The 24,748-nt window shown below is 37.7% G+C and overlaps 1 protein-coding gene across 1 annotated transcript in view; it reads right to left on the bottom strand.

Moving 5' to 3' along the window:
• vegfc.L (vascular endothelial growth factor C L homeolog) overlaps window positions 1–24,748 on the bottom strand; it is an 87,172-nt gene that overhangs the window by 8,947 nt on the left and 53,477 nt on the right. Inside the window, exons 2-4 of the mRNA XM_018230726.2 lie at window positions 17,184–17,385; window positions 15,591–15,781; window positions 3,552–3,706 (exon numbers count right to left, since the gene is read on the bottom strand). Coding sequence (XP_018086215.1) covers window positions 3,552–3,706; window positions 15,591–15,781; window positions 17,184–17,385 — 548 coding nt within the window. The remainder of the gene's footprint in view (window positions 1–3,551; window positions 3,707–15,590; window positions 15,782–17,183; window positions 17,386–24,748) is intronic.

The raw sequence follows: 24,748 nt of genomic DNA, 5'->3' as shown, positions 1-24,748 counted from the left end.
TTTGTTTAGGTTCCCTTATTTACAGGTATGGGAACTGCTATCCAGAATGCTTGGGACCTGGGGTTTTCTGGATAAGAGATCCTCCGTAATTTAGATCTTCAGTCTACTAGAACATCATGTAAACATTAAAAAAACCGAACAGACTGGTTTTGCTTCAAATAAGGATTAATTATATCTTAGTTTGGATCAAGTACAAGCTACTGGTTTATTACAGAGAAAACATTTTAATTTCGAAACTTCTGAATATTTGGATAAAATGGAGTCTATGGGGTAAATTTATCAAAGAGTGAAGTTCTGCCACTAGAGTGAAATTCCACAGCTCACAATTCATTTCTATGGGATTTTGAAAGGCATATTTATCAATGGGTGAAAGTGAAAGTTCACCCTTTGATAAATACGCCTTTAAAAATCCCATAGAAATGAATGGAAAGTGGCGGAATTTCACTCTAGTGGCGGAACTTCACTATTAACTTTACTCTTTGATAAGTATACCCCTATGAGTGATGGCCTTTCTGTAATTTGAAGCTTTCCAGTTAATGGATCTCATACCTGTACTGGGAAAAAAATGCTAAATGTGCAAATATTTATGAACAGCAATTTAGTGTCCCATCCACCAGTGGAAAAATTGTTAATTTTATTGTCAACTGATATGTCCTGAGGTTCCCTGCTAGCTCTCCTACAGCCCACCCTTTGCTACCCATGTGCAGCACTTCAGATCAGAGCTTGCTACATGAGACAAAACCACACTTTCTCATTCATGTTGACTAGGCATTGGGTGTAAGAAAGCCGAGTAGATGAGATGGGGGTGCATATTGACTGAATGTGAGGGAGCAAGAGGACAACAGAGGCTGGAAATAATTGGTGAATACTTAATATTAGAATGATTTGATTTGGTAATATTTCAGATAGAACATGCACTTACATGTATAATAAGAAAGCAACACACACAGACCTATACACATGAAATAAAGCGTGAGAGATGGAAAAAGGAGATAAAGAGATATTGCAACAAAATCAGTATTCCGTTGTTTTCTTGGCTGAATATAATGTATCTTGTATTCAACACAGATGTTGTGGAAGAAAAATTTTAATTGGTTGCAGTGCAGCATGGAAAAGTAATGTGTAGTAAGAGTTATTCATGGCATTGCACTTAACACAAGTGAGCCCAAACACCTAGCTTTAAAAAGTAAACCATATTATATAGGTCAAATTCAAACAAATATTAAGGGTTTACAATTTACAGCTGGTAATTTGTAGTGACCTATTAGAACTAATAAGATGGATTTATTACAACAGGTCCTCCTGGGAATATCTTAGTATCAGATAAGTAAGAGCTTGCCACCGAACATATGAACATATTCTACTGAGATTTCAGCCCTGGAAGCTGAAGTTTAAGGGAAACCTAAATGAAAAGCACATTGTACAGCCAATGGCATGCACAACTCTCTAACAACCAAAGTGTTTCTACAGGACCATCTGTTTGCACTGAAGATAAATGATGTTCACTCAGAACAATGGAATGCACAATAACTCTGTGGCAGCATACTTTACATTTTATGTCTTTGAGAAATACAAATAAGTGTTGTAGAATTACCACAGGCCCTTGATGCTACAACACATGTACTGAGTGATAAGCTGTGCCAGATGACCTGGTCTTTAAAGTCTACAAATCTGTATTCTCAATGCTGTACAATGTAAACAAACAGCCACAGCTATCCCTAACAATAAATGATGGCATTTAAAAGGCATTATACTGCTTAATATAGTAGGGGCCAACAAGGGTATTGTTTTTAAATACATTTGAATGACTTTTAACGGAGGGAAAAATACATAGCTTTACTGTGTTTGTCCAGAAAAACATTATTATATCAACAGGACGAGAAGATATTTAATGGTATTGCTCCTCTCCTCTTCACTTTAAAACCTAGTACAGGTATATGGTCTGTTATTTGGAAACCCTTTATTCAGAATGCTCTGAATTATGGGAAGGTCCTCTCCCATAAATGCAATTTTAATAAAATAATTCAATTTTCAATTACAAATGATTTCCTTTTTCCCTGTAATGAGAAGTCAGTAAATTGTACTTGATCAAAAATAAGCTATACAGTAATTAATCCTTACCCGAGGCAACCCAATTGTGTTTGATTAATGTTTAAATTATTTTTTGTAGGTCTAATGTATGGAGATCCAACCAGGTTCCAAGCATTATGGATAACAGGTCCCATATCTCTACAATGAACAGCTGCATAGATAATGTATTGCCTTTCTCTGCACTCACTAGCTTTGTGTTGACTGTAACCAGCATGTGAGAATAACTGCTCTTGGCCATGTCTTCAAAAATGTAATTGTTCTAATTTACAATAATGAGTATAGTAATAGTAAGTGATTGGGCAGGTGGTTCATAAAGAGGAATGGTTGACAGGCAGTTAGAAAGTAAGTACATTACAAATAAAATGGAATGTCCTACAAGGAAACAATTAAGAATGCATCTCATAAAACAGTTTGGTGTGGTATTAGAAAAAGCCAAAAAAATACAAATTTATGCCATTTTTCTGCACCTTGAGAAGCCAACAACTTTCTAAGGGGTCGATTTACAACTGCTTGAGCCTTTTGGCTCAAACAAACATGAAGGAAACTATACGTGAGTTGAGGAACACACACAAGGTTTTGAAGAAAAACACCTTGTTAGTTGAGATATTTTTCCCAGAGCAGGTTTTCTTAAATTAGAAAAAAACTCGGCACATAAAAGCTACCAAGCTTTTTCTTATTGAAAAAAAAAAATCACACTCGGAAAGAATACTGCAACTAATGAGGCTTCACCCCCCCCCAAAAAAAACCCCATGTTAACGTTTGAACAGTCATAAATTGTCCCCCATGTTTTCAAGGAGGCTTTCTGTAATTTGGATCAACATATCTTATGTCTGCTAAAAATCATTTAAATAAATAAAATCCAATAGGATTGTTTTGCCACCAGTGTGGATTCATGTAGCTTTGCCAGGATCAAGTACAAGGCACTATTTTATTACTACAGAGAAAAAGGAAATAATTTTTAGAATTATTTGCTTGAAACTGGCTATACTGAACATGCTGTATCATAATTCAGAGCTTTCTGCATAACTGTTTTCAAGTAAGAGATCTCATATCTGTATTTTAATAAGCTTATAATATGGAAGAGAAGGCTAGGAAAACAGAAAATTCTGCTTTGTTTAAATATTCTGCACACTGATGAACCAACAGCTTTCTGCATAGGATATATCATTTCTGTATTTCAGAATTAATTTACAAGGAAAAAAATGTAGGCAGTTTAATTAAACAATGATGCTTTGTGTATATCTGGATGTTTCGATGTCTGACATCTAATGCTGCTGGTGCAGTTCAGCATTCACCATTACATGGGATTCACCTGGCGCTTCTTATGAAGTAAAATGCACAATGTCCATTTTAATAGGAGTGTCGGTGTCGGATGCACATGGTGTGACATATCTGTGAATGTTGTAAATAAATTCAGAATAGTTTTATAGATGGGAAACCAAGATTAGTTTGATACTTACTGGAACTGGGTGGCTGGCAAGGATCGTCTAATAATTGAGTGCACTTGTCTGTAAACATCCAGCTTAGACATGCACCGGCAGGATGTATGGTTTGCAAAACTAATTGTTACTGGTTTTACTGGTCCTTGAGATAGCGGGACTGTAATCTCAAACAGCTAGGAAAAGAGAAGAAAAAGAATGGGCCTTTCAGAATGCAACAACTTTAACAAAGTCAACCCTAAACAAGCTAATACATATATAAACAAGAAATACATATATAAACCGAAGCTCACAGGGAAAGGTTAATATAAAAACATTTTAAAAATGATTAGTGACACTTGTACTGACAGCTTGAGTATTGTGAAAAGGTACAGAGGACAATATACTGGAAGAGAATGAGAAATGGGTGTCTTTGTCTTTTTCCTATTAATATCTCATGTCCTGGAGGAAGATCATTAGCTGCTACTTACAGCAGACCAATAAAGGTTTCATAAATAATATGGTTGACATCAAATATCATTATGGTATATGCATCATATAGTCCTACAGATCTTTATTTAACATCTGAACACTGCCTTTTGTGTTTATTTCTCTGTGCTATATAATTGTGAGGGGCCTATAGAAAAGACACTTGTTACATAGGTATAGATCTACGTATGAGCTAGAGAAGAGAGTAGGGTTAGAGATGATAAAGTTTGTGAGGGGCTGAATGCAGTGGCGTAACTACCAGGGGTGCAGGGGGTGCGATGGCACCTGGGTCCGCACCCTCTTGGGGCCCACCGGAGCCACGATAATTGATATCGTGTGTGGTTGGGCAGGGGGAGATTTTACATCGCACTCGATTCATAGGGGGGGAGGGCCCGACAGGGGGGCCCAGGTGCTTATCCTATACCAGGGCCTGCCGGTGGGTAGTTAAGCCACTGACTGAATGGATGCATATCATGTGACCAAAGTCACAATTTGTTAAACTGAAAGGTGGGAAAATAGGATTCAGGATAAAAACATTCTACCCATTTACTGAAAATAGATATGTACTTAAATGAAAATGCCTAAAAAGTCAAACCTAGTTAATAAATATATAATGTCGGAAATTAGAAAAATGTTATCAACAATTCTTAAAAGTTACAGTTCTGATCATCAGAATCTGTGCTAGAGCCAGTGACGGTATTAAAAAATTACCAGCAATATATATGCTGGTAAATTTGTAGGGGTGGCAAAACTAACTATAAATCCTTCCCTTCTCCATGGTCGATCCCTCCCATTTAAGCAGAGTCCTGCCCATTCCCTACTCTATATGCCCATTCTCCCACCCATTTCCCCTGTTGCATCATCGCCCCCCAATGATGTCACTGCCCACCGTCAACTTGATGGTCAGTATTGTCAGCACAGAAAGCTAGAAACTCTAGCAGGACAATGTAAAAACATACTCTGAGTTTACTAAGTTTGGTTCTAGTCTGTAAGTAAAAACAAACTGTTAAAGTAATGATAATAACATATGTTTAGGGTAAGAACTGCTCCTAAAAATTCTAAAGGTTTGATCTTTTTTTTTGTCTTGCATACTGGTTCATCTATGTATTTGGACAATGACTTACTGAGCATATGTTTTAAATCAAGGATTAAGGATTTGGATGAGTGATAGAGCTCAGTGCTGCTGCCCCATAGACTCGGGGATATAAAATAAGAAAAATAATAGTGTAAACATTTGCCCTGCTAGTAAACAGTGCATTTTAACACTTAGGTCTAGTGCTGTCTAAATCATGATAGCAAATGTCTGGTTGGTAGTTGTAGGCTATATCTCCAAAGGATAACACATTTTAATGAAATGTCTTTATTAAAGCAGCTGAGCATACAAGCAATGTTTCAGACACCAGATTATTCAACCCATACTATTTAGAGAGCAGAAAAAACATCCTTTATCTTCAGATTAAATGTATGTTCTTGCCATACAAAAATAAATTTATATGGCTGGCAACACTGTTGTTTTTTTTTGTATGTGTTTTATGTCACGTTGCTTTATAGAAAGTCACCTACAAAGCTATATTAGCAAGTTTGTTTGGGTGTGCCAGTTAGTTTGACTCCCCCGGTGACTTAAGTAAAAGCCTATGTCAGAGGAAATTGCAGTAGAGTGAAAGAAAAATGTTTCCTTACTCCCACTTTTCAGCTAATTGCATCTAACCATCCTTTGCCAGAGCCAAACAGGAAACTATTAATAAAGGAAAATGAGATGGAGTTTGTGCTGAAGGAAGTGTGATAACAACGAGCAGAGATGAAATATGCCCACACATACACATACACATTGGGAAAAAAGCTAAGGAGGGCACAAAGGTGGAAATTTAAATAGAAGGAGTATCTACAGACTGGAAGTAGATCTATAAAAATTAAAACAGAAAGGAGCTCAACTGACTAAAAAAAAGGATTAGTCTAAGATGATGGACATCTCTGTGAATGCTACTATAATATTTGTTCTAAGCTCTCTAATTTCTGTTATACATGTTGCACTTCCAGAATTGTTTTCTTTATGTGAAATAAAAATAAATTACAAGTGAGCAGTGCCCTAAAGTCTCCTATGAGACAAATGTAGATGTTCCTTCTGCAAAATGATACAGTTGATGAGTTGGTTAATACTATATACGAGATGAATAAATCCCATTGTATGAACTAAAGTGTGCCGCTACTGTGGGGGATTTATCCAAATAAACCTTCGAGGTCACCCACTGGATAGAAAAATACAGGAAAAAAATATTACAAAATACAGTACCTTTTTCAAGTACGTCAATAACAACAGTGATATGTTTCTAAAGTATTTGTGCACAAAGAATTACAGAAACGTACAATTCCCCAAGACTATGTAACATTATTCCAAACAATGTTTTATGAATTTTCCAGTGTCTTTCCCAAGATGTGAGCAAGTAGTAATTGATATAGCAAAGCACAGTCAGGACAGGTTTACAAGAAACTCCCTCTCAGCTTTTCACATTAACTCTCCTACTGTTAATACAAAGCTAATAATAGCTGCACATAGCATTTAAAGTGGTTATTGTTAGACAAATTACCTTTGTGGTGAGCAAAGTGATCACTGTTTTTCTTTAATAATGGCTCACCAGGCTGACTCGTATAGCCTATTAAATGAAGAACCTGTGACTTACAATCTCTATTTGCTCTTATTTCACATTTTCCTATGCAATATGCAAGTTTGATATAATCACTGCTCATAATTACACCACAGGCAGTTGCCTCCTTATCAGATCATTGGTTCTGAACTGAAGGCTGGGAACCGAGACAAATAGAAAATGAGTTTGAAGTGGAGAACACATGACAGAGTGGTAATTAGAGACAGAGGTGGGAAGGAAAGTAGTGGGATAATAGGAAATGTTATAAGATATTGCTGCAAACCTACAACCACAAGTTTACTAATCATAGGCAAGGTTAGGTGGTATATAGTGATGAGCAAATCTGACCCGTTTTGCCGGAAAACCGTGAAAATCCACCAAAATGCATTGAAGTCAATGGGCAACACATTTTTTTTACGCACAACAATTTTTTCACCCATTGGAGTCTATGGCCGTCTTATCTGCCAGCGTGTGGGCCCTCCGACAAGCCTCTCAGACCAATATCTGGCCCAAAATTGCCCAGATCTCGATTGGGCAAGTTTGATTCTCCTGCCAGATTGAGGACCGCATCGGCTAGATGATGTGGTCCTCATCCAGTTGGCTGGTATCATTGTAATCCGATCATTTGGCCATAGGGCCAAAAAATTAAATTAGCCCGCCATCGCCCACCTTTTGGTGGGCATATCAAGGAAACGGTTGTCTCGTTTGGCAACCTTGCCAAATGAGCGGATCTTATAGTGTATGGCCAACTTTAGTTTGCTATCACATTCACAAAACACACTATTTTAGCCAACTAACCAAAGTAGGAGGAAAGGAAAGTACACAGCAAAAACAAACCAAATTCTGGGGTCAGTATAGAAGGATTACTGTACTATATACATTGGTTTCATGAAATGCTGGGGCTGCTCTGTCATGGAATCCTGGGGCCACTGTGCCATATCTACTGGGGTCACTGTGTGATGAAATGCTTAGTGACTATGCAACAAGTTGCTAACCCTAACTATGTTGTGAAATGTTGGGGTTGTTGTGTCATTCTGAATATATCCCACACCTGTACATAAAATTAATTTGTTCAGTGTTCCAGGTACAAAGGATGTCCTTTTTCAATAATGCTGAGCCAATACATTTTCTGAAATACTGTAAATATACAGTGCACTGTGTAAATACATATGTGTATATAAATATACTTATATGTATACACCCATACACAAATATTACAGCTTGGTAAAAAGCAAATTATCACTTCATGATACAAAAATGTACCACTGATAAACACTGATAAAATAAATCATTGAAGTGCTCTGACTCTGATTGATTTAGTTTGCTGAATAAGAGAGCCTGGAATTTATACATCGGAAAATATATTCATGGTCTGGAAAACAATGTTTATAAAAATAAACCTAAGCTAAATTTCACGTGAGTCTATGCACAAAAATGGGGGGGGGGGGAATTTGTTAATATATTCTAATTTCAAAACTGGAGCAATACAAGTAAATTAGATTGTGAAGGAAATTAGCTATTTCAAACTGAAACTGAAAACAATACCATAGCTAATATTTAGTATTTGCTCCACAATACCTTGGCTATCATTCTCTTTAAGTATAACTTACATTTGAAAGTCATACTTTATCATAATAAATCCAAGATTCAAGATAACTTTGCCTTCTAAAATAAAAATGCAGGTATGGTACACAAAATCCATTATGCAAAATATTCAGAAATACGATGTTGTCAGGTGCCATGTTGTCATTAAACAATTCCTCATTTGGTTTACTTGTTTTTTCTCTATAGTAATAAAAAAAGTACATTAGTTGATGCCAACTTTGCTAGCATTAATTCATGTTTTAAGGTTTAAATAGTATTAGAGCTCATTTACTGATGACAGGGTGCAAAGTGCAAATACAGAGACAAGCTAGCAGTTTGCAGTTTCAGCCCTGCTGTCCGCATCTATGGGTGCAGGTCGAGCGTAAGGGTTAAGCAACACTGACTTAATGGAAGTGAGGCATGTTGGTGTCCAGTTGTGGAAATTAAGGAGCACCATGGATAAAGGACGCAAAATAACTCTGTACCATCTGCCCTATGGCAGGAAGAATAGGACTCCATTGTGCCTACCAGCACTGGTTCCTAAACCTCATGCATGAATTTTAGTAGAAAGAGAACTAGAACTGTAGAGAACTGAAGGGATGATCCAGATGCGAGTGCTTGACAACTTTTGTGCAGTTTTGCTCCCCATAGTGCTCTAGCACTTGCATCTGGGTCATTGGTAAATTACCCTTATGCCTTTCCACATTATGCATAAAAACTCCAGATCTCAAGTATTATGGAATTAATAAATCCTACCTCTGTACTAATTTTGAAGAATTATGGCCACTTTTTGTGTGTTCACGAGGAGAGTATCTTTATGGTAACAGTTTTGTCTCATGTTGGCTAGTGTTCAATTAAGCAATAGGATCAAAGAAAGATCAATCATCCCAAAAGACTCACCGTATGACAAATGATCACCTTTCTTAAAGGGTGAGTTATGTTTATACCAAAGCTGTAAGGGGAAGCCTAAGGTTAATGTCACACACACACCATCCCTGCTGTGTCAGGTGGTTTCCATTGTCAATGGGGAGTGTTACAGGCAGTTATGGAATATACTATATAGTTACATACAGTACATAGTTACATAGTTAAGTTGGGTTGAAAAAAGACCAAAGTCCATCAACCCCTCCAAACCCAACGTCCATACAAACACACACTTACATTAACCCCTCCATAAACTCACATTAACTATTTATACCAATATCTATACTAATTGTAGATTTTAGTATCACAATAGCCTTGGATAATATGCTTGTACAAGAAATAATCCAAGCCACTCATAAAGACATTAACATAATCAGCCACCACAAGCAATTTACAACCTCACTGTCCTGACTGTGAAGAACCCCCTACGTTGCTTCAGGTGAAAGTTCTTTTCTTCTAGTCTAAAGGGGTGGCCTCTGGTATGGTGATCCACTTTATGGGAAAAAAGGTCCCCTGTTATTTGTCTATAATGTCCTCTAATGTACTTGTAAAGTGTAATCATGTCCCCTCGCAAGCTTCTTTTTTCCAGAGAAAACAACCCCAACCTTGACAGTCTACCCTCATAATTTAAGTCTTCCATCCCTCTAACCAATTTAGTTGCACGTCTCTGCACTCTCTCCAGATCATTTATATTCCTCTTAAGGACTAGAGTCCAAAACTGCACTTACTAAGGACCTATAAAGAGGCAAAATTTTGTTTTCATCCCTTGAATTGATGCCCTTTTTATGCAAGACAGAACTTTTTTGCTTCAGAATGACACTGCCTGGAATTAGACAACTTGTTATCTACAAAAACCCCTTCTCAAGTAAGAAAACACCCAACACACTGCCATTTAGTGTATCACTTGCATTTAAATTATTTCTGCCTGCATAACCTTGCATTTATCAACATTGAACTTCCAAAAAGTATCCGAACACCTGCCTGCCCAACATAACAAACCGATGGTATTAATGTGAAGTAGGTCCGCTGCTCTTCTCAAAAGTCTTTCCACCAGATTTTTGCCACCAGATTTTCTACCATCCAGCCAAAAGATCATAAGTGCAGTTGAGAAATTCAAGTAACACTAGCCTTGAGAATCAAATGCTACTAATCAAATTTGCAGGAGTCGGCAAAAGCTTTTTGTGCCCTCTTCATTTCTTTTTGGAATGTTAAGGAGGAACCAGTAATTAGAAAGAAGTTTGTATACACTGATTAAAATTGTTTGGATTTAGAGTAACATACCAAAATGCTTTAGTCACCACTCCCGGCTCCACATGCAAATTGCTACTGCCATGAAGTCCACCAACAAAAGTTTAATCCAAACACTGTGCATTTTATTTTGTGCTGTAAAAAATTTAAGTATAAATAAATAAATACATTGGGAAGTAAACTCATACAGTGTAATCATACACTAAGTACACACTGCAGAATGGAACAGCCAACATGCTAAGATATATCTTTCCAGCAACTGCTGAAAAATATTCAGAGACTATGTCAAATCTGTGTTAGTATTAGTGTATTTAGTCTACAGTACATCAGTTATGGCATCTGACCTGATGAGATGTCACAGTGGGTAAATGAACCATCCAGATGCTAGACAGCACTTCAAAAATTAGCTTAGAATATCATGACTTGCCTGGGGTCCATGGTTCAAATGTTCATATTCTGTAGCTGTACTAAGTTTTGAAGAAAGTAAAAATGTACTTTACGATGTGAGTGACCTTTTATCGTCTTCTAGGACATAGGGACACAATATTTACCCAAGATTAATTGCCATTTGATAATGTGATATGGACAGAGGAAGTTGGGCTGGTTGAGTACCAAAGACTTGAATATCATCTGGGACTCGACTATATATATCTGTCACTGGCCATTAAAGTAATGAGGTAAGAGGACCATGTGAAAAGACAAGGGGGCTTATTTATCACCACTGGGCAAATTTGCCCATGGGCAGTAACTCATGGCAACCAATCAAATTGCTGCATTCATTGTTTTTCTTGCAGCTGGCTTTAAAAAGCTAAACACTGATTGGTTGCTATAGGTAACTGCCCATGGGCAAATTTGCCCAGTGTTGATAAATGAGCCCCAAGGTGTCTGGCTTTGCTACTTGTTGGTGGTATACAAACAGGGTTACATGTGCCTGTCCAACATCTCATTCCCAAACCAAGGTAATATATTAATATGATGTTGATCCTCCCTCCCTAAAAGCCTCTAACTTTTTTGGCAGAAGACAAAAGCACTGAAGTCAAGAATGTCATCATACAATGTAGCCATAAAGTTGGCATTCAACAGAAACAGGAACCTTAGCCCTAACCAACTTCTCTGCAAAACTTTACCACCAGCATTTTGCATTGAGGCAGGTAGTGTTCTCTTGGCATCTACCAAACTCAACCTTTTACTTTGGACTGCCATTTTGTAGAATGCCATTTATCACTCTGCATTTCCACTGTTAGTGAGAGAGTCCATTGGCGATGCTCTGTTCACCACAACATTGCCTGTGAATAGTTCTGGCTGACATTTCTTACAGAGACAATAAGGAACTCAGCAGTTTAGAAAGAGTACCAGTATACTTTAGGTGCTCATTATTTTGCCCATAGAGTTTGTATGATGAGCACCACTCTCTGGGTAAATTAAAGGCATTGTATTACACAGTGTCCAGTATTTTTACAGGAAGATTTAGTTTTCTCACAGGTGAGAAAAATGCTGACGCATATGGACAAATTGCAAATTCTTGAAGAATGTATGGGTAGTATTTTGTACCACGTATATGCTCACCCAAGCTTAATGTGGGATGCCAAAACATTGTGGTAAGGTACTCAGCAAACCGTACCATGAGCTTGTGCATTAGTTTCTGAAGGGGAGTGGCAGCCCAAGGTAGCACGTAAGCAACTGAAATCACTGGGTACATGCCAAACAACATCAATAGACTTTCTATTACTATAATTGGGTAAGAATCTTACATTCTCCGTCTTGTAATCTCTATGGATTGGAGAAATGCTGATGTAATTTCAATATTTAAAAAGAGATTAGGATCTCAGCCTGCTAATTATAGGCCAGTAAGTTTGACATCTGTGTTGGGCAAATTATTTGAAGACTTGTTAAGAGATCACATTCAAAATTTTGTCCTAGTGAATGACATTATGAGCGGCAATCAGCATGGCTTTATGAAGGATAGGTCATGTCAGACAAATCTGATTGCTTTTTGGGATGAGGTAAGTAAGATGCTGGACAGTGGGGGAACAGTAGATGTGATCTATTTGGATTTTGCCAAAGCATTTGATACCGTGCTCCACAAATGCTTTCTAAAGGTCTGTTGGGCTTAATGAAGTAATTTGCACATGGATAGGAAACTGGCTACAGGATCGGGTACAGAGGGTGGTTGTTAATGGTACATTCTCTATGGAGTAAGGTTCTTACTGGGGTCCCCCAGGGCTTGGTATTGGGTCCACTTTCATTTAGCTTGTTCATTAATGACTTAGGGGAAGGTATTGTAAGTAATGTATCAGTGTTTACAGATGACACAAAACTATCCAGCCCAATTAATTAAATGCAGTACGCAGTATCCTTGCAAAAGGATCTAGATTAAACATTTTAGGAGCCTCTAACAACAATTTCCAAATGCCAACAAACCCCCAAAACAAACCACTACCAGGCTTACATCCCACAGGTGGCGTAGGGCAAGCAGAGAATGGCACAAACAAGCAGCACTGGGCAAGCAGAGAATGGCACACACAAGCAGCACTGGGCAAGCAGAGAATGGCACACACGACCAGCACTGGGCAAGCAGAGAATGGCACACACGACCAGCACTGGGCAAGCAGAGAGTGGAATACACAAGTGGCACTTGGCAAGCAGAAAATGGCACACACAAGCAGCACTGGGCAAGCAGAGAACGGCACACCCAAGCAGCACTGGGAAAGCAGAGAATGGCACACACAAGCAGCACTGGGCAAGTAGAGAATGGCACACAAAAGAAGCACTGGGAAAGCAGAGAATGGCACATACAAGCAGCACTGGGAAAGCAGAGAATGGCACACACAGAGAGCATAGGGAAGGCAGAACAGAGCAGGAGACAGCCTATCAGGAATCTAAAAGGACTGTGCTACATACAGTGCTGTGCCCCTCCAGCAGTTTGTATGAGTGTGAACAGGTGAACAATGTGGGCAGTTTCAGTCTGAGTCTCAGGTGTGAACAGTACAGGTCTTGAACAATAGAGGTGTTACAAGTGTGAACAATGCAGGGGGGATTACATGTGTGAACAATACAGGGGATTTGAGATGTAAACAATGCAGGGGCAAATTAATCTCTGTAGTGATACCTTTTAAACCTTACACATGGTAAGCAGACACAGCAGACAGGCTTCATGTGGAGGGCCACACAAGGGGGGTCAGTTGGACAGCCCTGTTGTTGATAATACATTTGACTGTAGCAAGCAATGCCAGTCAGCAGCATCAAGGGCAAATAAGGTCTTGAGCTGTTTTAAAAGGGGAATTGATACACATTTGTAGATGGTAATTCTTCCACTTTATAGAGCACTGGTAAGGCCCCATCTAGAATATGCCGTACAATTTTGGTCTCCATCACTCAAACAGGACATTATTGAATTAGAGAGGGTACAGAGAAGGGCAGCTATCAGGAAAGACAGGCCAAATTGGGGTTGTTCATGCTGGAGAAGAGGCGCTTAAGAGGTGATGTGATAACTATGTATAAATATAATGGGATCATATAATAATCTCTCTAATGCTTTATTTACCAGTAGGTTTTTCCAGCTGACACAAGGTCACCCATTCCGATTAGAAGAAAAGAGGTTCCACCTAAATATTCGGAAGGGGTTTTTTACAGTGAGAGCTGTGAAGATGTGGAATTCTCTCCCTGAATCAGTTGTACAGGCGGATACATTAGATAGCTTTAAGAAGGGGTTGGATGGCTTTTGAGCAAGTGAGGGAATACAGGGTTATGGGAAATAGCTCATAGTCCAAGTTGATCCAGGGATTAAAGATATATTCTTATGGATGATGTAATCCTTTTTGTTATTGTGTCTGGTTCCACTTCAGAGTTAAGGCCCCGCCAAACCTGCAGACTTTCACAATTCAAACATAGGACTCTGGAGAACCAAGGTGTTGATTCAGTGATTCATTTATTCATACAGTGCACGACATGTTTCGAGCCAACTAGCTCTTCCTCATAAGCACCTGAGGAAGAGCTAGTTGGCTCGAAACATGTCGTGCACTGTATGAATAAATGAATCACTGAATCAACACCTTGGTTCTCCAGAGTCCTATGTTTGAATTGATCCAGGGATTAGTCTGATTGGCATTTTGGAGTCAGGAAGGAATTTTTCCCCCTCTGAGGCAAATTGGAGAGGCTTCAAATGGGATTTTTTGCCTTACTCTGTATCAACTAGCAGACAGGTTGATATGTTATGTTATTATGATACCCTATATCTGAAGGTACTTTCTCCCCATGCTTGTATGGGTTTCTTCCCACACTCCAAAAACATACAGGCAGGTTAATTGGCTCCTGATAAAATTAGCCTTAGTGTGTAGGTGAATGTGATAGGGACATGTAATCTCCACTGGGGCAGGGGCTGATGTGAATGTTGCATAATCTATGTAAAGCACTGTGGATATCTGTGATATATAAATAAAGGATAATAATCTTAGAAAAAGCTACTTTTATTGGAAAGACTTTATTTTGAAATATTTACAAGTATACAGTGAATGGTTAATCTAATCCTGCATGCAAAATATTACATATCAATCATATGAACGAATGTTCAAACATATAGTTAATGGAACAACTTGCACATGAGTTACTGTTTTATTGTAAAAGAAGAGAAATAGCAAAAATGTAATCTGTTTATATGCTAATAGCCAATTACCTGCTTACCATGAGGAAGATTTATCAAATATGGAAATGTTGAATCCAAAATGATTCCCAGTATGTGCTATTTCTCCATTTATTAACATTTTCCTGATCACCAGGAAATAATTTAGCAGTCAAATGCTTTGTGGGGTGTTAGAGCTCAGCAGCAGTACTGAGCTCTAACACCCTTCTGAATTTTAATCCTTGGTGCAAAAATAAATACTTAATCAGTGTTAACACACAGCAAAAAAATAGGGCAATACTTAATAAAGTACAATGGTCTTTTCTTTGTAAATCAAAAATTCTGAATGCATTTTTACAGTGGTTAAGAAGACCTTAGCATAGCTTGACATTTAGCAGATTTACATCCTTGTAAAGGAAGCTGAAAATTTTACAAATTCATATCCTTTTGATCTTCAAAAGGGTGCAAATCACTGACAAATGAAGCATACTCTTGTAAAAAAAGAAGAAAAAAGAATGTATTCTACAATGTGCAGTATGCCCTATGAATTAGATATGGGTCATGAATAAAACTTACAGTTTTGCTGACAAAAGTCGAGCTGGTGTTCATACAATGCAGCCCTTCACTGTTACAGCAGCCCCCACATCTGTAGATGGATACACATGGGGGTTTAAAGAAGGTGTTTGTTGGTGCTCCGAATTCTTTCCCTACGTCCACACATACTTCACGGGGCAAGCACTGAGTTTTTCGCCACTCGTTTTCAATACCTGCCAAAGTATAGGGATAATTAAAAGTTACAATCCAGCCCCCAAAGAAATACACATGAGAACGTGTTAATTGAGTTGAGCCTATGATTAATGGACACACTCCCAAAAAGAGTTAGGCAATTCACAGCTACCTGCTAATAAATCCTTGTCCAGAAGTGCCATCCATTCGTCTGGTTTGCCATCTGAGAACGTGTTAATACTGGCCCATAGTCAACCATAAAAGCATTAAAAGAACTCTGAGCACTCGGAACAAAGATTGATAAACTGTGGCTATCCAGCAATTGCAAAATTTCCTGATATTCTGTACAGATATGGGATCCGTTATTGGAAACCCATTATCCAGAAAGCTCTGAATTACGGATAGGATGTCTCCAACAGACTCCATTTTATCCAAATAATCCAAATTTTGAAAAATGATTTCCGTTTTCTCTGTAATAATAAAACAGTAGCTTGTAAGATATAATTAATCCTTATTGGAGGCAAAACCAGCAATTTGGCTTTATTTAATGTTTACATGATTTTCTAGTAGACTTAAGGTATTTAGATCCAATTATGGAGAGATCCGTTATCCAGAAAACCCCAGATCATGAGCATTCTGGATAACAGGTCCCATACCTGTACTTCATTACATGCAGCGATGCATTCTTTGGTGATCAATAATGACATGCACAAATAGGACTACCGGTATGGGATCTGTTATCTGGAAACCCGTTATCCAGAAAGCATCAAATTATGGAAAGGTTTTCACCCATTCACTCCATTTTATAGAAATAATGCAGATTTTAAAAAAGTGATTTCCTTTTTCTCTGTAATAATAAAACAGTAGCTTGTACTTGATCCCAACTAAGATATAATTAATCCTTATTGGAAGCAAAATCAGCCTATTGGGTTTATTTAATGTTTACATGTTTTTCTAGTATACTAGGTATGAAGATCCAATTACGGAGAGATACATTATTCAGAATACGCCAAGTCCCAAGCATTCTGGATAATAAGTCCCATACCTGTATATAATAATACATATTTACCAGAACTTATTCATATTATTGTCCCCCTACATTTCTGTTCTTATTCCTATTTACGTCACAGATATACTTGAGGTTTCTTCAGGGAAGATGTCAATCTTGTTAAGATGTCTTGGGGTGCCACTTGATAATCAATAACCCTAACTACAAGTACTACACATTGCTTGATTAGTGGAATTATTCTATACTGTATCTATGTTAGACACAGCATCATAGTATTTTCCAAGGATGGCATAAGTCACCTGCATGGAAAGTTATATGTCCCCACACAACTAAATACCTAGAACTTCACCACTGAATCAGCCTGATTGACTGTTGATGACTCTTGAGAGATTTTTTTGCTGATTAAATATTGGTGCCACTTTTGCCCTTCTTACTTTTCCAGATTTCGGCATTGTAATTATAATGAGCAGCTGCAAATTTAAAATTGTCGTCCCTCCTGGTCTCAAAGCCGGTTGTGCCTCCTTGTCGTAGTTGGCACTTAAACATTTTCCACGATTCGGGGTAGAGGAGAGTCATTAGTTCATCCACACTGGACACCGACCTCAGTTGCTCTTCCAGTTCTCTTCCTGGTTGATCCTGTCAAACAGAAAATAAAGATAGTTTAGCTTCCGTGCCTTAACTTTATAACAATAGCAATAAACATGACATGGTTAAATACATTATACATTTATGGACGCATTTTAAACAAATAGGTAGGTTTGCAGGGGGTCAACCTTAGTTAAGGGAACCCCCTATCTGATTTCATTCGGGTTGTTGCCAGAGGAAGAAAGGGAATTTTTGATCCAAATGGAGGCCCCCGACAGTGTAGCAAAAAGTTGCACAAATTGAGTAACATACATGCAAACTTATACAATTAAAAAAACTGCCATGACTTGACTTGAAACTTACATAACTTACATATAAACTTCTGTAACTTCTGTATAAAGCAATGACACGGCAGAGTAGCAGGACAGGGGCTGGAAGGTTTTAAATTTAAGGCAAATTCCACCCCAATGGACTGCCTGACTTTATTAGCAATTGGGCCCCACAGCAAGATAATTGGGCCCCTAAACGTATGCAATTTACGTAACGTATTCATTACCTACATAACTCCCATATCAAGCAATCACAAGGCAGAGCAACGTTATTGGAGCAGGTAGATGGGTAGGACTTAGAGGAGAAGGAAAGCTCCAAGACAGTTTATTGCCAATAGATAAGCCACAATAGTGCAAGCTAAAATGCTATATTTATTCTACAGAATGCTTTACCATACCTGAGTAAACAGCTCTAGATGCTGGATAGCAGCTGCTATATTAGCTTAGTGTGACATCACTTCCTGCCTGAGTCTCTCCCTGCTCACTCATAGCTCTAAACTCAGATTACAGCAGGAATAGGAGGAGGGAGGGGGAGAGGAGCAAACTGAGCATGCTCAAGCCCTGCCCTGGAGGTTTATGCTGAAAACAGGAAGTCTGATACAGAAGCCCATGTGTACACAATAGAAGGAAAGAAATGTGTTTTTTCTTTTGACAGAGGACTCAGAGCAGCATTACTTTGAGGGTTTACTGGTGTATTTATATAGACCTTTCTGATAAAGCTTACTTAGTTTTAACCTCTCCTTCTCCTTTAAACTTAGGGCAAATTCCACTAACCCCCAATGAACTGACTGACTTATTAGCAAATTAATTCATGGAACTATTTATATGAACTTCTTATTTTAGAATAACATCAGCTGTTTGTATTGGGATCTATTTACTGAATTATATGAGCATGAACTAGTTCATGACTAGTAGGATTTACTGGGATCTTCCATGGGAGTGGATCAAAGAATAAACACCTTTTCACAAAAAGGCTTTAGTTCCCCCTTGAGTAGCATTCTCCAGTTGGTTCTTATTAGATTTTTGCATTTCCAGGATTTCTCAGTCCTTATTCCGTTTCTGGCATGCCTTTTCACGCAACACTGCCATGTTAAAGTAATTTACAGAAATGATTATGAGAATGACATTGCCTTTTAGAGATCACTGTCAAGTCATGTATTTCTCTGCACAATGTTCCAGATTGAAACGAAAGATCACAGCGCAGGCTTCCCTTAATAAATGTGTTTCATGTGCCTGCATTAATGCTATTTAAAGCCCTGCATATAATTGGCAAGAATCTAAACTATGCCAAAAAGAGGGGGGGGGGATGCATTCTGCAGAAGAGTGGCCAAAACTGAGACCTTTCTTGCTATCCGGACAAACTATAAAATTAGCAGGGTTGTTTGTGCATTCCAGATGTCATTTCTCATGGAGCTGTCTGCCTAACGCCAGTGGTTGATTTTGAAAAATGAATCTGCGCCGAAAAATTACATCCTGATGTTGATCCAGTTTATTGCCATTGCCAGGGCTTCACTTTTTCACTCTACATGTCCCTCTCCAGTATGAAAAGGTCAAAATGCTTATTTTTTTGGCAAATGTACAAGCTCTGAATTGGTGATGAAACATAATAACAATACACGTCATGTACTGCAATGCCATCCTTGGGAGGATTATAAACTCGGTAATTCTCTGGCCCTGCTACTTCAAATCATAAAACCATTTATAAGATTTTAGTCTTCTTTAATGGAAACATATCAGAAGGCCTGACATTATAAACATGTCTGTTTTCAGCTGTTTCCATGTGCTTGGCTTGGTGACTTCAAGCTGTTCTTTTCTAATGAAATATAAATATTTTAATTTTAATGTAAAATATTTCTCCTCCTATTAAACAACTAAAGTATGTGCTCTTTAAGAACCACAGCCCTTTCAATTTAATGAATTAGTTGCAGCTTATTCTGCTTTTTTAGTAAGGTATCAGCATTAGGGCCAAATCAGCAGCTTTTATTGGCCAGTGGATGGCCACCTTTACTATATTACATAATTGGCAATATAATGTAAGGGCTACATAGACAACATCTTTCCAACATATTTTTATTTATACAAAAGGCATGAAAGGGAGATGCCATGTTGATTACCCATACTGCAACAATCTTAGGGGAATCCTACAATGAACAATGTGTTTGAAATAGATAGGCTGCTGTTACTGATATCAGCAGACAACATGTAAATAGGTTCAGGTCACCTAAATTCAGTTTAATTGTGCTAAACATGGTGATTACCAAATTTGTCTCAGATTGTGATTTCTGAATTGTGGTCCCCAAAACCACGAAAAAGTTTATTTAAAGAGGTGGTTCACCTTTAATTTATATTTTAGTATGTTATAGAATGGGCAGTTTTAAGCAACTTTTCAACTGGTCTTTTTATTTTTTATAGTTTTAGAATTATTTGCCTTTTACTTCTGACTCTTTCCAGCTTTCAAATGGGGATCACTGACTCTATCTAAAAAACATTGTATTGTTATTGCTACTTATTACTACTCATCTTTATATTCAGGCCTCTCATATTCCAATTCCAGTCTCTTATTCCAATGAATGAATGGTTGCTGGATAATTTGGACCCTAGCAACCATATTGCTGAAATTGCAAACTGGAGAGCTGCTGAATAAAAAAATCGCAAATAATAGAAAATGTAAACCAATTGTAAATTGTCTCAGAATATCACTCTAAAAGCTATCTCAAAGGTGAACAACTAATTGCAATTGGCCTGTAAGAATCCTTAGGGCTCTTACACATGGGTGTTTTTTCCTGCGCTTCGTGTTCTTCCGTTCAGCCGCAGGGGAGCGCAGGAGTAGATGCACTCAATTATTGTAAAGGGGGCTGTACACGCATAGACGCATGTGGGACACCGCATGTTGCATTTCACCTGCGTCCGGTGCATACATGCGTCTGTGTGAGTACAGCCCCCTTTACAATAATTGAGTGCGTCTACTCCTGTGCTCCCCTGCGGCTGAACAGAAGAAAGCACAACGCAGGGGAGTGCAGGATAAAACGCCTGTGTGTGAGAGCCCTAATAGTGACCAACATGTTTAATTTGGTATGTTAGTAGGTATGCTAATATGGCCATAGTTGATCTCTTACTCACACTCGGTTTTTACCCCAAGCTCATACGCCCTGCATTACCCCATTCTGCTTGCTGCACTTTTGTTTTCTCTACTATCACTGACAGACTCCTTTGCCATTCTCTATTTCATTTAAATTGTTCCCCCAAGCATTTCTCTCCTAAAGTGCAGGCACAAGTCACAGGATTTGGGGCAGCTGGGAAATGGACAATATGTCTAGCCCCATGTCAGATTTCAAAAAATCTGTTTGCTCTTTTGAGTAATGGATTTCAGTGCAGAATTCTGAGCAGCACTATTAACTGATTCATTTTGAAACATTTTTTTTTTTGCATGACAGTATCCCTTTAAATGCCACGGTGATGTTAATAATATAATCTAATACATATTAGATGAAAACAGTGGCTGGCCACCTTACTTACTGTATATTAGCAATAAATGCATAGTTAAAAGATTACATAAATAGCCTATAAAAACATCAATCAACAGTAAAATGAATCAATGGCAATTATGTTTTAAAAAAAACCCTCATAAAGTTCATAAATAGTTCATTAACACAGTGGATTGTGCAGATTAGAATTTTTCCTTTCCACATCTGGTATTAGAAGCACTTAGAGCAGTCTTGTATGGTACTTAAATAAATAAACCTGTTTGAGCACCATACTGTACACCACTCTGCTTGAATATTACTCTAATCTACACAATTTGCTGTGTTAATGAACTATTTATGAACTTTATGAGGCATTTTTACTATATAATTGCCAGTGATTAATCTCACTGTTGATGAATGTTATATGGGCTATGTATATAATCTTTTAACTGCTAATGTGTATTTCTTACTAATTTGCAGTCGGTAGGTTGGCTAGCCACTGTTTTTAAATTGTGCAATTTATTAAACATTGATGGATTTAAAGGTATAGAGATTCTTTTGTTTTTATTGTACAAATCCAATAAAGTTTGGGTATTTTTACTACCACCTTAACCTAAGGATTTAAACCACATGATTTGAAAAACTGTCCAATGAAAACCTTTGATAAAGGAACATAAATCCCTCAGGCATGCTCAAAAAAAAATCTTCAGACAGTTGATAACGATGAAAGATATTAAGTCTCTGCATGGCTCCATCTTATCACTGGAAACAGTAGAAATATTTGAGGTTTTGAATGCTCCATTTTTTGTAGTATCTATTTAATACAAGTGGTAAAGTTTACCTTCATTTTGTAAAAAGATAACAAGCAGGTAATATTTTAATCCATAAAATGTATAATCATTTGGGGTATGTGCAGCTGGATCTAAAGAAAGTACAGGTATGGGACCTGTTATTCAGAATGCTCGGGACCTGGGGTCTTCTGGATAAGAGATGTTTCCGTAATTTGTGTCTTCGTACCTTAAGTCTACTAGAAAGTCATGTAAACATGAAATAAACCCAATAGGCTGGTTTTTGCAGGAAGTAGTGTTCTGGCTATTAGGTTACACACCAAGTCACTCCAGCTTTTATACATTAAATTTTTGGCTAACTAACTGTATTAGAAACATGTTTTATTTTGCACCGCCAATCTATTTACCTAGTTTTTATTTTACACTGAACAATTAATTTAAGTATAAGTATCAGAAAGATGAGGGTAGGACTGCAGGGTTGACATATCAATATATCTTCCTATTCACTAGTTTCAAATAAAGCTAGATCCTGTGGAGTGTGTGTGTAGGGGGCACTTGAGGATTTGATGTTTTATGTGGATACATAAAACATCAAAAAATGTTCCTGGACCATGGGAGTAACCGGACCACTTCCCCAATCATATCTGCTGTATCTGAATTATAAAATAGTCCTTTAAAATAGCCATACCAGGCTATGTTCAGTTCTGGGAAGCTCATTGAGAAAATCTGTTTTTGTGTCTGTCATGGCAGAACTGGAGGTATCCATACATTTACATTAAATTTCATCTTAGATTTTCTTGTTATAGAAGTATATATATATATATATATATATATATATATATATATATATATATATATATATATATATATATAATATAATTAAATCAAAAAAAATGCAGCTCAATCCCTTTTTATTGGGTGCACATGGGTACGGCTTGATATACAAATTAAATAGAAATTTACCCCAGCACTCCAACATATAGCCCCCTGGGAAACCTATTTTTGCACAACTGAACTGTAACTAACACAAAAAAGAGACACTTTTAGTTACAAAGTTTGTACAAAGCATGCATATATATATATATATATATATAAAGAAGGCACGGAAAGGTATGAGGGTGAAGAGCAAATGTAGGGTTTTTTTTTACAGTGAAAGTGCTAATGCAACCCTGAAAAAAGGTTGAAGAGATAAGCTAAAAAATGACTAAATTATGTGAGTCTTAAGGATTCAGAGGTCTGTGGATACAGCTGGATAAAAAAAGATCACCAGACACTTGTCTTCACTGACTGATAAAAGCTGGCAATGAAGTCACCAAATGTTCCGATTTGACGCCCTATGGAGGCCTATGGTGACCCATTATGCGTAGACATCAATTTGCCAATTTAATCTTACATATTATGGTGCTTTTTTGCCAGATATCAATGGGTGGCTATGGCTAACTTTACTCAAGTTGTTAAGAATATTAATACAATATTAAAGCAAAGTTTTTCATGTTTTATATTCAGACTTTTCCCCCTGTGTGTTTAACTTACTATACACAGAAGTAATCATTTATTTATACACAACTTTTCAGTGCAGAATTATGTTTCATACAGGGGAATTCCAGTGAGCAAACGATTTCTGGTAACGCAATGTTAATCTAATAACACCCTCATAATGATATTATATCATGCCCCTTGGGCACTAGGTTACACACCCTTCCTATAAGGCGGTTATAATATCAAAGAGAAAGAAGCTGATAAGGAAGGATGTAGCCACCCTGCATGAGACATCAACAGCACTAAAACATCAATCTTGCCCAGTAACATGCTCAGCAATAACAATTTAAAGGAAACAGAATACACAGCTTCTCACCCCATAAGCACTACCTTTACATACAGACGGTGTTTTCCAATACTTTAGTAAATCTTAAATACAGATTCTGTCTGTTATCGCCAAACAACCACCTATTCTGCCACTTTAAAAACCAAAAATATAGTATATAAAAGTATCTGCCATGTGACCAAAAGTTACTTTGCCTTAGGCTATTCCCACTGGGTTCCGGCTTGCAAACCCAAGTGCAGCTCAGGACCCTATCCAGGTTGGGTATGGACAACTAACAGCCTTTCTAAAGTTTTGGGACTATAACTCCCAGCACCTTTTGGCAGCCTTCATCATTTACATATTTATCAGACGGATGAACCAATTCTCTGAGGGACCTGCAGCAGGGGGGAAGAAGCCATTTTCATTAGCAGGCAATTAGGACAGAGGCATGTGTTGCCGCATGCATAAATCATATAGATCTGATAAACGCTGAGAGTAAGATAAGTTTTATTTATCCAAACTCGCCAACTTTCTTCTAAAAATCGATACCATTAGCTGTGCATGAAGTGCAAATTTGAAGCCGCAAATTTTAGTCCCAGAGCCATCGATTTTACATTTATGTTTCAGAAGTTAATGAATGTGGGATGTGAGTTGCCTACCAGTTGAAAGAAGAATGATAGAAAGCATGTTAACAGAAGGCGATAAAGCGATTCTTTCAGTTTTCACAAGACTGGAAACTGTAAAGGGATTCAATGCAAACCAATAAAAGTGTGTGGGGGGGGGCACAAGTCCCTTTCTGTGGCTGTTTTTGTTGTAATAACATATGGCCAAAAATAAAACTTTACAATAAGTACAGATACCCTGCTGTGTCAAAAATAGTCACTATGAAACTTGAACGACTATTAGATGAATGAAAACTATTATTATCCTGTATTGTCATAGACTTGGGGAAAGCAAAGCCAATATACATTTCATAAACATTCTCTGTAGTGTCAGGGGACACACGCGCATTTCTAACCAATGTTATGC

This window comes from Xenopus laevis, chromosome 1L (genome assembly GCF_017654675.1).
Source record: "Xenopus laevis strain J_2021 chromosome 1L, Xenopus_laevis_v10.1, whole genome shotgun sequence".
Taxonomy (NCBI): Eukaryota; Metazoa; Chordata; class Amphibia; order Anura; family Pipidae; genus Xenopus; species Xenopus laevis.
Note: the sequence above shows the minus strand (reverse complement) of the source record. Positions and strands in the feature narration are given on the sequence as shown.